The sequence below is a fragment of the Diabrotica virgifera genome, chromosome 1 (genome assembly GCF_917563875.1).
Source record: "Diabrotica virgifera virgifera chromosome 1, PGI_DIABVI_V3a".
In the NCBI taxonomy this organism is placed as follows: Eukaryota; Metazoa; Arthropoda; class Insecta; order Coleoptera; family Chrysomelidae; genus Diabrotica; species Diabrotica virgifera.
The window spans coordinates 263,892,902-263,906,260 of record NC_065443.1 but is presented as its reverse complement, the minus strand read 5'-3'; the positions used below and the strand labels follow the sequence as shown (position 1 = coordinate 263,906,260).

Sequence of the window (13,359 nt, the reverse complement as noted above, 5' to 3'; positions counted from 1 at the left end):
CCAATAGCTTCATGGTGAATAAGGGACTACGACAGGGATGCAGCTTATCGCCAACACTGTTTAAAATCTATATAAATGAGGACTTGAATAAATGGCGGAAATTGCGTTCTGGAATGGGGATACAGCTAAACGACGACTCAACACTATACACACTACATTTTGCTGACGATCAGGTGGTGATTGCCCAGGATAAACATGATTTAATATTTATGACAAACCGGCTGTTTCGAGAATACAAAAAATGGGGTCTATACGTTAATATAAAGAAAACCATTTATATGTGTATAGGAGGACAGAAAAGTGAGTTACAACTAGAGGATGATATGGTTATCGAGCCAAGCTCTGGTTATGTATACCTTGGAACGAGAATCCAACAAAGTGGAAGGCCAGAATTCGAAATACAGGAAAGAATTATGAAATGAAAGAGAGTAATAGGAGCTTTGAACTCACTACTTTGGTAAAAACCATATCAAAAGAAAAGAAAACACAGCTTTATAATAGCATCTTTAAAAGCGTGGTACTGTATGGATGTGAAATCTGGCAACTGAATAAGCAAACAGAACAGAAGTTGCTCGCACTGGAAATGGACTTCTGGCGAACATCGGCCTTCATCTCCAGACTCTCACATATAACGAATGAACGGGTGCGAGATATTATGAATAGAAAAACAAACATAATTGAAGAAGTTCAACAAAAACAACTTTGTTGGTATGGCCATGTACAAAGAATGGAGGAATGGAAACCCCCGGAAAGAAGGAAAAGGGGCAGACCGAAAACAACCTGGATAAGTAGAATCCAGAAAGCCATGTCTGAGAGAGATCTCCGACCAGGAGATTGGACAGATCGACGCGGCTGGAGAATAGGAACCGGAAGGCGCAGGACGCTATAAACCGGTGTTATAAATCTTCATCATCATCATCATGGTGCTACAGCCCTTAGAGGGCCTCGACCTTCTCAAGCGTTCTACGCCATTCTGTTCTGTCCCTTGCCTGCACTTTCCAGTTGCCGACTCCGATCTTCTCGGCATCTTGTGTTACCCCGTCCATTTACCTCAACTTTGGTCTACCCCGTCTTCTTATTCCCACGGGTTGAGCTGTTAGAATCCTTTTTATCATGTTCGATTCAGGGACTCGGGCTACATGTCCTGCCCACTGCAGGCGATTTCGCTTAATTATAGTGATAATATCTTTTCCACCAAACGTTTGCTTGTAGATATTCTGCAGTTCAAAGTTATATCTACGCCTCCATATTCCGTTCTCACAAACCGCTCCGAATATCTTGCGTAGTACCTTTCTTTCAAAAATTGATAGAGCGGATTCATCTATTTTAGTTAGCGTCCATGCCTCTGAACCATATGTGAGAACGGGGACTATCAATGTTCTATACAGCCTTACACGAGTTTTTTGAGACAGACGTTTGTTAGATAAGTACTTTGATAGACCATGATAACACCTGTTTGCAATTATTATTCGCCTTTTTATTTCCTCAGATGTGTCATTATTGGGGTTAACCGATGTCCCTAGATATATGAACTCTTTGACCGCTTCGAAGTTTTGGTCATTGATGATTAGATCTGCATCAACATTTCCAGCTCTTGTGTTTGTGTTGGTCGCCATGAATTTTGTTTTATTTTGATTTATATGTAACCCCATTAGTTCTGCTGCTGCTACTAGATCGGTTAGGATTTCCGCAGTTCTCGCCCTGGTTCTTGTTATAATGTCCACGTCATCTGCATATGCAAGAATTTGGACTGATCTATTAAATATTGTTCCTCTGCTATCTAAATTAGCGTCTCGTACAACTTTTTCTAAGACTACATTAAAAAGCTGACACGCCAGCGCATCTCCCTGCCTTAACCCCTTATGTATTTCGAATGGGGTTGACGAGTCGTTTTGAATTTTTACTGCTGATAGCATCTTCGCCATTGTCACTTTTATCATAGATATGAGTTTTTTGGAATTCCCAACTCATTCATAGCATTGTAAAGACTTGGTCTTAAGACACTGTCATATGCCGCCTTAAAATCGACAAAAGTATGGTACATATCTATGTTAAACTCTTGCGCTTTTTCGAGGATCTGTCGTAGTGTAAAGATCTGGTTAATGGTTGAACGTCCGCGCCTGAATCCTGCCTGATATTCTCCTAGAAACGTTTCGGTATAGGGCTTCAATCTCTCGTGTAAAATGTTTGACAATATCTTGTATGCTGTATTTAGGAGAGTTATTCAGCGGTAATTATTGCATTCCAGTTGGTTTCCCTTTTTGTGTAACGGGCATATTAAGCCTAAACTCCATTCTTCAGGCATTTGCTCCTCAGACCAAATTTTACAAACAATTTCTCGCATCACCTTGGTGATCTGCTCTCCATCGTGCTTAAATAACTCTGCTGGGATGCCATCGCTGCCTGGAGATTTGTGGTTCCTTAGTTTTTCAATAGATATTTTCACTTCTTCTACCGAGGGGGGTTCCACGAGCTCCTCATTTCGGTATTCCAGCTCTATGTTGTTAGTAGGTTCCCCTTCCAGCAACTCTTGAAAGTGCCCTACCCATCGTAACAGGATATCATCTTTGTTGGTAAGTAAGTTACCTTCCTTATCATTGCAATAATTGATTCTCGGTTTGAATCCTTTTCTAATAGTATTTATTTGATGGTAGAACTTTCTTGTTTCTCCGTGACTCATATGGCTTTCAAGCCGTTCTAATATGTCATTTTCTGAGTCTCGTTTCTTTTTTCGGTGTATGCGTTTTTCCTCTCTTCTTAAGTTTTTGTATCTATCTATTGTTGTCCTAGTTTTCCGTTGTTGCATGGTCCTAAATGCCTCGTTCTTCCCATCTGTTATTTTTTTGCAGTCTTGGTCGAACCAGTCGTTTCTTTCTTGGGTTCGGGATATTCCCAAGGTGCTTTCGGCTGCTAACTTCAGACCCTCCTTGCAGTTGTTCCACATTTCCGTGCTTGACTGGTCGACTTCCCAGGTGTGTTCTAGGATTTCTTTTATATTTGACTGGAACTGTTCCTCTATGTTTTCATTTTTTAGCATATGTAAATTATATTTTACTTGTCTAGTGCCCCTTTCTTTCTTGGCATTGGAAATTCTTTGTCGTAACTTAGCTTCTACCATGAAATGGTCTGAGTCAATATTTGTGCCTCTGTAACTTCTCACGTCCATTAGGTTTGTAAAGTGCCTTCTGTCAATTATAACATGGTCAATTTGATTTGTGGTATTTCCATTTGGTGATATCCAAGTTGCTTTATGGATATTTTTATGATTAAAACATGTACTTCCCACAATTAAATCTTTGGAAGCTGCCATACTAATAATTCTTAAACCATTGTCATTAGTAACGTCATGAAGGCTGTGTTTACCAATATAATCTTGGTAGCAAATCTCTTTTCCTATCTGAGCGTTCATGTCTCCAATGATTATTTTAATATCGTTTTTGTTATCATATGCTCTTTCAAGGTCTTCGTAGAATTGATCTTTAATTTCTTCGTCTTTTTCCTCGGTTGGCGCGTGCACGTTGATCAGGCATATGTTGAAGAATTTTCCTTTTATTCGAAGAAGGTGTTATAAATCTTCGGACTTTAAATTGGCCATCGCATAGTCTAGATTCTAACCCGATCGAGCACTTGTGGGACATAATTGGCAGAAGACTCCGACAGGGTTTGCCACTTCCTAGAACCTTACAGGAGGTAGAAACAATAGCCCTCGAGATTTGAATTGATATTGATCAAGACCAAATAGCATACCTCAGTTATAATACAGGGTGAGTCATGAGGAACTCTACATACTTCTACCTCGTATGGAGGCCTCTATGGGGACTAACAAATGACCACTAAAAAGTGTCTGCTCCCATTGTTTATTAATATACAGGGCGAGTTTCGCATTTTGAAAGAAAATTTGTACTCGTCATAAATTTTGAACGGTCAGATCGATGTGTCTCTTATTTTGGTCAACCGTTACACTATTACCACCCAATCAACTGATTTATTCAAACTAGGAAAAAATCAGGTCCCGCTTTAAAAAATTAGTTCGTTTTGGTCTTAGAAAAAATTTCACCCTGTATACGGTTTTTGAAAACTCTAATTAGAATTTTACAAATTTAACAAATAGACAATTAAAATTTTATATTTATTTTTCTCCCCACACGATTACTTAATTTTTTATGAAAAATATCACAGTCCCCATAGGGGCCTCCATACGAGGTAGGAGTATGTACAGTTCCTCATGAGTCACCCTGTATAATGGTACATATTTCTTTTATTATTTAACATAAGCGAATGAATCACAAAAACAAAATATTAAGAAAGCCTAAAGCTACAATTGAGTTTTAATTTCAATATTTTATATATGCTAGAATATTCCACAGGGTGTTCCGAACTTTAAGGAAAAAACACAGTATGATTGTTACACCCGGTATAAAATGGCGTTTACCTGTCTAGCAACAATATTATTATAGCGATATTCTTAAATAATAAGGATATAACATATTAAAAAATCACTCAATTCGGACAACAGGTTTAGGAAATTCAAGACATCTAACATGTCTCATTTTTAAGGTGTTCCGTTAATTTTGCTGCTTAGTGTTTCTCCGTGTTGATGGTACCTACTGTGTAGGATCATTGATTACACAGGCCTACAGTGTTTTTGGTGCCCAAGTTTTTAGAGCTGATTTTAGGTATATTTGGGGTGCTGATTCCGAATACGGCTTTAGTTTTGCCCTATCAGCTCTAGTTTTCAAGATAACGTAGGTCATGCCAGCTTTTATGCATTAAAATACGAATATGCTAATATGGATATACTAAATTGAAATAAAAATCACACAATTAGAAAATACGTATATTTTAAGCCATTTAACTATTAGGTACAATAAAACTCTTTGTACAATGAATCAGATATACAATTAGTTTTTAAGAAAAAACTGACAAAATAGAAAAAAAAAAAGAATGTGTGTGTACTTTGGACGCACGTAAGAAGTTATACTTCTATTATAATATAATATAACTTCATATTATGATTTCAACGAAATCAATATACCTATCTATTTTAAACAGTTTTTTTGTATTGTATTTAAATATTAAACTAATTTTAGAAAGAACAAAAAGAATACCAAAAATTAAAAAAAAAAAAAAAACGTTATGACTTTGTCCGGATTCGAACAGGGGACCTCTCGATCCCAAGGCGAATGCTCTACCGATCAGCTATCACCGCTTTTGTATTCAGTCGATCATTTCTAGGACATAATTACAATCACGATGACAGATACATTAATTGAAAATAAATATTTTCAATAATACTTATTAGGAGAAAGACAAATCCACAGACATAAAAATTATAATAAATATATTTACTAAAAACACTAATAATATATTCTTTTCACGCACACCTTATTTGCGCTACATAAAGATGTAGCGACTAATACCATACTGTCGGTGTGCGCATGCGCCAGGGAATGTAAAAATTCACCCTCGTGCCTAAAGAAGTATAACTTCAAAAACTTGACGTAACGAAAGCTTCGCTTGCGTGATTTCCTGGATTGAACTTTTAAACAGTCTCTCTTCAAACTTTAGCAAAAATCTGCCATCATATGGGTGTCCCATCTTCCTTGGGAGCGGTCCTCCATGGTTTTTATGTCTTGGTGAAATCTCTCACGTTGTTCCTCACTTGTGTCACCTAAGTTTTCAGGGAAACGGCCCAGGTGGCTGTGAAGAAAGTGAACTTTGATGCTCATATTACATCCAAATGATTGGAAGTTATTCAGCAAACGGTTTACCAGCTCAACATAGTTTTTACTTTTGTGATTTCCCAGAAAATTTTTCATAATGTCCACAAATGAAAGCCAAGCTTTTTTCTCTACCTCATTCATTGACCCCACAAAAGCCGTATCCTTTGTAAGAAGTCTGATCTGTGGTATATCAAAGATTCCAGCTTTAAGTTTATCCGTACTTATCTGGGGCAGCTTCTTTCCTACGTAGGACAAGCATTAGAATCAAGTGCCTTAACAAATTGCTTCATTAGGCCTAGCTTAATATGGAAAAGTTTTAAAAGTTTAAAAATACTTTCCAAGCTGTTTGATTTCCTTATAAAATAGTAATGTAACGACATTAAAGTATTATTTCTTGCATAAATTAGGCATAATACAGTGAGAACAACAAATATACTGAGGAAGAAGTTTAATTAACAATGTATATTCCTTTGAATAGCATATTCTTCATTATCTCAAATATTAAAACTACTAATTTCGGAATGTGTCATATCCATAAACTAGAGCGGATACAAAAAAACGGAATCCATATTTCCATTTATCGTCCCCAATATAGTAAAAATCAGCTTAAATATTCACGGCACCAAAAAAATTTTTTTTTCTGTAGGCCTGTGTTATAGATACGGATCTATAATCCGTGTCTATAATCAATGGTAGGATCTATCGACACGTGTAATACCTACTCCTTATTTCTAGAAGTATTTTTACGTGATAGTAGATACTGTGTCGTTTATTAGATAACTTTTTTATGAAATATGATTTATTACCCTTTTAGGTCGATCCTTCTTGACAAATATAGAGAAAACAAGACTATATCAAACTTCGTTGATTTTTCTGATCCAGAAGCTGACTGGAGCTACATTACTTGGTTAAAAACTATTAGTAAGTTGCCAATCGTAGTCAAAGGAGTATTGACAGCTGAAGACGCTATTGCAGCAACAGATGCAGGAGCTTCTGCCATTCTCGTATCGAACCATGGTGCCAGACAATTAGATAGTCTTCCCTCAACGGTATGTTATAATACTAATAGCAAGAAAACCATAGCTTAAGTATACAATATTTCAGATAGAAGCATTACCAGAGGTAGCAAAGGCAGTCGGACATAGAATTGAAGTGTACATGGACGGAGGAATCAGAGATGGCACTGATGTATATAAAGCTCTAGGGTTGGGAGCTAGAATGGTGTTTATTGGGAGACCTGCATTGTGGGGTTTGACTCACGATGGAGAAAAAGGTGTCAAGAAAATTTTAGAGATCCTTAAAACGGAACTAGACAATGCAATGGGAATCACAGGTAATATAACTTTTTATTTTTGTATTCAAAACTGTTTTAATATATTTCCCTTTTTATTTTTTTCACGTATTAATTACTTTCTCTTCTTTCCCGTATTATTTTTCACGGTAGTGAAAATGTTTGGAGCCAGTTATCTCAGACGGTTAAATATCTGACTATGACGTAGAAGGCCGAGGTTCCATTCCCAGGGCCGACGAAACCTTTCAATATATTTAAAATATCTGAAGGCCCCAGGTATCCTGAATAAAATGAGTACCTTAACTAAAAATAGCAGTAATAATAGGCGGCTGAAGTTTAGCACTGGCCCAGTTACCTTCCTCGTATACCGTAGGTCCAAGAAATAGCATACTATCCCGCTATATTCTCAAACTGCACTAGCGGTATAAAGGCAGACTATTATTATTGAAAACATTGTCCGTGTTAATAGATGAAACCATCTTTCATCTATATATTTTTGTGTCTACTACTTATTTTACGGCTTTAAATATTGTATTTCCTAAAGCTATCTTGCTCAAAGTTTTACTTTCAATACTGCTAATATATAGTGTAATTAATAAAATAAGTGTTTTCTGGGTTTATCAATATTTTAACATTCCCTTTCATAAAATTTTTACTCAATTGTCATTTATACTTCTGCGCTGCAAGCTCTTTTAGGATTTTTTCCTGTAGCTCTCTCCGTTTTTGTCTTAGATCTGTCTGTTTTTGTCTTACTTTATTAGATAAGAGAATATTACACTAATTTTTGATTCAGTTGTTTTGAGCATTCGTTTAATCAAAATATCTTTCCTCCTGAAAAAGCAAAATTTATCTCTCAGGATGAAATTAAAATATACTGACCTATGTAGCAAATGTTACACATTCCAATTTTTTTGGAAAACAAAGTCTTAAAATTCTTCATAGCTGGTAAACTTTTTAAGAAATGTGATAAGATTATCTTTGAATTCAGCTAAATAAGGCAGGGAGGAATTATGGGGAGTTGACCAAGCCAAAGTATTCCCAAGTGTTGTCTGTAGAACATTATTATTTAAAATTGATCGTAATTGGTCACTATTGAGTCCTTTATCATATACCCGTAGATAAATTATCATAGCTCTTATAAAAACGGTATTTATTAATTAATGGAGGTGAGTAGAAGTTTTTAAGAAGAATACTTTTTAACAAAAGAAGATGACAAGAATGGTAATTAAGAAACTTGTTGGAAGCTATTGGTTTCCTACACCAAGTTGTAACTAAAATGTTGTTGGCCCTCTTGATGACTCACATGTCCAAGAAAAGAATGCTATTAGTTGTAGAGTCCTCTAGTGCATAGTGAACTGTAAATGAGGATCAAAACCATTGAATACTGACAGGGTACCCGATGGTCCAGTGCTAGCTAATGCTAGAATTAGGTTAGAGAGAAGCAAATGCTTTAATAATACAAAAAACTGTAAGAATCATTTGGTTGAACCTTATACGAGTACAGAATATAAAAGACACTGGCAAAAAATAATGAAATTGAGGTAGATTTAAAACCAGATGGAAAATTAATGTTGAAAAAGATTACAGATCTTAAAATTTCAAATTGGAAAATAATATATTTGATTTATGAGGTTTTGAGGTATTCTGTTATAGTTCTGTTATAGTCAAAACAATTTCCAAATATTAAAAAAGTGGTGTTTTCTGTTTTAAAATTGTTTGTGTTAATTTTTTTTTTGTTTTAGGATGCTCAAAACTGACCGATATAAATCAACATCGAGTGGTTCATGAAAACTACTACGCAAAATTATGATGAAATTTGCTTTAAATGCTTTTTATAAAAAAAATTCAAATTTTAATTTAATTTATTAAATTTAAAAAAGCCAATTTTGTTTTAATCCAGTCCTGTTAACATTTAAGCATCATTGTCTATCCTTAAAACTCAGTTGTAATACCGGATTTATACTCAGCCCTGTTCGGCAGGGAATTGGACAGGGAAGTGGGCAGCGTGAATGTGTAAATAGCTCACTCGCGCTGCTGCTCGTCATGCTATTGCTATTGCACCTACATACCCTTGTACCGGATTTATACTCAGCCCTGTTCGGCAGGGAATTGGACAGGGAAGTGGGCAGCGTAAATGTGTAAATAGCTAACTCGCGCTGTTGCTCGTCATGCTATTGCTATTGCACCTACATACCCCAAGAGTCGGTTTTCTGTGGCAGAAGTCAAAGGGAGGCAGCGCGAGGACGAGTGGGTATTCACATTCAACTACTCTCTCTCTCTCACTTGCCGCCGGCAAAGCGTCAAGTGAGTAAGGGAGCAAGACGATGCTGTCATCACATTCCTTTCTTGTGAGTCATTCGGTAATGAGTTGTGAGGGCATTGGCGAGGAACTGATGTAAACACCTCACTCGCATCGATATCGTATTTCGGGCAATATTTCCGTCAACGACAGCAGCAGTGGCAATAGCTGAGTATAAATCCGGCATTATACCGCATTTATACTCAGTCCTCTTGGACAGGGAATTGGGCAGGGAAGTGGGCAGCGTGAATGTGTAAATAGCTCACTCGCGCTGCTGCTCGTCATGCTATTGCCATTGCACCTACATACCCAAAGAGTCGGTTTTTGTGGCGGAAGTCAAAAGAGAGGCAGCGCGAATACGAGTGGGTATTTACATTTAGTTACTCCCTCTCTCACTTGCCGCCGGCAAAGCGGCAAGTGAGTAAGGGAGCAAGACGATGCTGTTGTCACATTCCTTTCTTGTGAGTCGTTCGGTAATGAGTTGTGAGGACATTGGCGAGGAACTGATGTGAACACTTCACTCGCGTCGATATCATATTTCGGGCAATATTTCCGTCAACGACAGCAGCAATGGCAATAGCTGAGTATAAATCCGGCACAAGAGTCGGTTTTCTGTGGCGGAAGTCAAAGGGAGGCAGCGCGAGAACGAGTGGGTATTCACATTCAACTACTCTCTCTCTCAGAGTAAGGGAGCAAGACGATGCTGTCATCACATTCCTGTCAACGACAGCAGCAGTGGCAATAGCTGAGTATAAATCCGGCATAATAATAAAAACTGTAATTTCATGTACTAATGTGGGCAGGACCGCATTTAGGTCAATTGACGTCCTAGGCAATTGTCTAGTAGCCGCCCTTTAAACATGTACCATTTTTATTGTACAGTATTTTTGCCGCCCTCTCATAATTTTCGGCCCTCTCATAATTTGCCGCTCTAGGCAACTGTCTACAGTGCCTAATGCATAGAGCGGCCCTGAATGTGGGTAGTAATATCAATAGTTTTAGCATACTCTTCTTCTTCTTCTTCTTCTTCTTCTTCTTCTTCTTCTTCTTCTTCTTCTTCTTCTTCTTCTTCTTCTTCTTCTTCTTCTTCTTCTTCTTCTTCTTCTTCTTCTTAACTCAGGCGAGACTCGTTAGTCTCTGACACTTGGTCATAAGACCTTTGTACCAAACCCTGTTCTTCTCCTTAAACTTTAATATCCTGTAGCCTCAACGAAGGCCAACAGTTTTCTTATTGGTAGTTTTAGGATCTCTTCTGGTTCAAACCTCATTTGACCAGTGAAGTCCAGCCTTACATCACCTAGCACACTGCAATGGCATAGTATGTGTATGGCAGTTTCTTCTTCCATTTCGCACTTTCTGCATCATGGTTCATTCATCTTACCTAGTTTGTATAGGTGATTTCTTAAACGGCAATGTCCAGTCACCATTTCAGTGACCGTTTTGATCTCTCATTTATTGACGTTCAACAAACTGTTCGAGAGTTTTTTATCAATATTCTTGATTATTTTTTTAGTCTGGATTTGCACTTGAGTGGTTCTCCATTTATTTTGATGATTATTTATCAGCCATTTCTAAACCTCGATTTTCATAGCATCTTTAGTGATGCCACAGAAAAGTTCTGGGCCTTCAAAAGTTTCTCTCGAGCCTTGTTTTGCTAACATATCTGCTCGTTCATTCCCATGCACGCCTTCATGACCCGGCACCCTTATTAAAGACACTTTATTGTCTTTTGCCAGGTTATTGAGAAGATCTTTGCAGTTTCTCAGCAGTTTTGATTTGGTGAGAGGGTTCTTTACAGCCAGAATAGCCGATTGGCTATCTGTGTAAATGTTGATTCTCTTAGCTTTAGGGTCTTCATCAATGATTTCATCAATGTAGGTCACCAAAGCAAAAACTTCAGCCTGGAACACCGTTGTATGTTGACCTAGGCTGTAAGATTTATTATATTTACATGTTTGCCCAAAGACTCCTGATCCAGTACCATGGGCAGTAGGGCAGTTTTAGATCCTTTAGTGAACCATATTAGGTCCCCATTATTATTTGGGACTTTTTGTTCTCTAGATGGTATAATTGTGTTAATCTTCTCAGTGAAGATTAGTTCTGGTGTCATCATATCTGAATTCATCATAAAGATGGATGACTCAAGTATAGTCCCAGTAATGTTTGTGTGGCTATTCAATACATAATTTGGCCTCCAAGTATTGTTTGCTTTGAGTCTCAGGATGGTCATAAAGGCTACCGCTGAAATATATAATTCCAGCGGAGGGAGACCTGTGATAGCCTCTAATGAAGCCGTTCCTGTACTATTCAAGGCTCCTGTTATATTTAGAAGCGCTTGTCTTTGTAGGGTGGTGAGTGAGAGTGGTCACACAATATTGCAAAGCCGTCTTTCTCCACCAGAGTACTGACCCATAAGTGACTGTTGGTCGTATCACTGATGTGTACAACCAACACATCACCTTTGGTTTCAATCCCCAGGTTTTACCTACAACTCGTCTGCAGTTCCAGAAGAGTCGCTTAGCGCTATTGGTTATATTGGTAATATGAGTATTCCAATTGAGTTTCGAATCCAGGGTTACCCCTAGATACTTAACCTCATTGGTTCTTTCCAGTGCCTCTCCAAATAATTTCAGCTCACTATGTCCAGTAAGCTTCCTCTTATGTGTAAAGGCTACCAGTTTAGTTTTAGAAGGGTTCACGGAGAGGTTCTCTTTCAGACACCAGTTCTCTATGTAGTGAAGGGCATATCGCATCTGATACGCAACAGTGCTGGAAAATTTTCCCCTATTACGATATCATTTGCGAAACCCTGGACCCAGATTCCTGGCCCATGAATCAGATCATCGACAACTATGTTCCATAATGACGGTGACAATACACCGTCTTGAGAGCATCCCTTAATGGCCCTCAGATTAATGGTATCTTCATGCGTATCTGTGGATATTATTCTGCTACTCTTACTCTTGCCTAGCATACTCTTATGCAGAAGCTAGTATCTTGAGCGACCTAGCAAAAAAGTCGTAAAAGTCTATTAGCTCAATCCCATTGATTCTAAATAATATGAAAAAAAAAATAATAAACACTTCCATAAGAAGTGAATACTTACCAAGTATAATACTTTTTGTTCTTCTTTTTCTTTTCGTAGCACTACAACCCAGGATGGGTCTTGGCTGACTACACAACTCGCTTCCATCTTGAACGGTCGTCCATGATAGTTGGGTCAGTGGGTAGCCCCATTGTTCTTAAATCTGGACGTCTTAAATCGACGGCTTAGCGTACCCTACGAAGCACGGTGAACGTCTCTTATCATTTTTAGAAATGAAAATAGATTGTTTTTGCCGAGAATCCAACTCGTACGCTCTTGCTTATGAAGCCAGTATCATGCCGCTGAGCTATGGCCGTCCACAGATGCGTGAGATCCATGAGATTTGGATGCGCACTGGTGGTGACGTTCCATTTTTCCAATTTTTTTGAATTGTATTTTGGTAACGTCTCTTTACGCCAAGTAAAATATCTACACAGTACCAAAATAAGATTCAGAAAATGTGGAAAAACCGAACTTCAAAAACGGTTCGCATCCAGATCTCAAATACAATGTGAATTTGGTCGTGCTGTATTGAAAGTAAATAGATTAAGTCTGGGAAATGACCACAACTTAATAAAAGCAAAAACAATTATCAAATTAAATCAGATTATTAAATCAAATACTACAATAATACTACAAAGAAAGAAAAAACCATGAAAATGTTAAAACCTCTAAATAACAATGGCCGATAACAAATAAGTAGTACATCAAATTAAAAATGAACCTAAAATAAAATAAAAAATATAAAACAAAACAAAAAATTAAAAGACTCAAGGAGTCAGGTCAACAACTAACACATCCATAGGAGGAAGCTAGGAAGTGTTAGTTGTTGCCCTGAACCCTTTGGGTCTTCTAACATTATTGTTACAAACTGGTCGCATTGATTTTGTAGTGATCCTTTCCCAACTTAACATGATCCTTTTCTAACTTGGCTATACCATACTTATGACGATCAAATAGT

General features: G+C 37.5%; 1 protein-coding gene across 1 annotated transcript in view; it reads left to right on the top strand.

The window, feature by feature from the left end:
• LOC114344833 (2-Hydroxyacid oxidase 1-like) overlaps positions 1-8,898 on the top strand; it is a 28,602-nt gene extending 19,704 nt beyond the window's left edge. The window contains exons 5-7 of the mRNA XM_028295669.2: positions 6,538-6,772; positions 6,828-7,056; positions 8,757-8,898. Of these exons, the coding sequence (XP_028151470.1) occupies positions 6,538-6,772; positions 6,828-7,056; positions 8,757-8,824 (532 nt within the window). The 3' untranslated portion in view covers positions 8,825-8,898. The remainder of the gene's footprint in view (positions 1-6,537; positions 6,773-6,827; positions 7,057-8,756) is intronic.
• Positions 8,899-13,359: the final 4,461 nt, after the last annotated feature.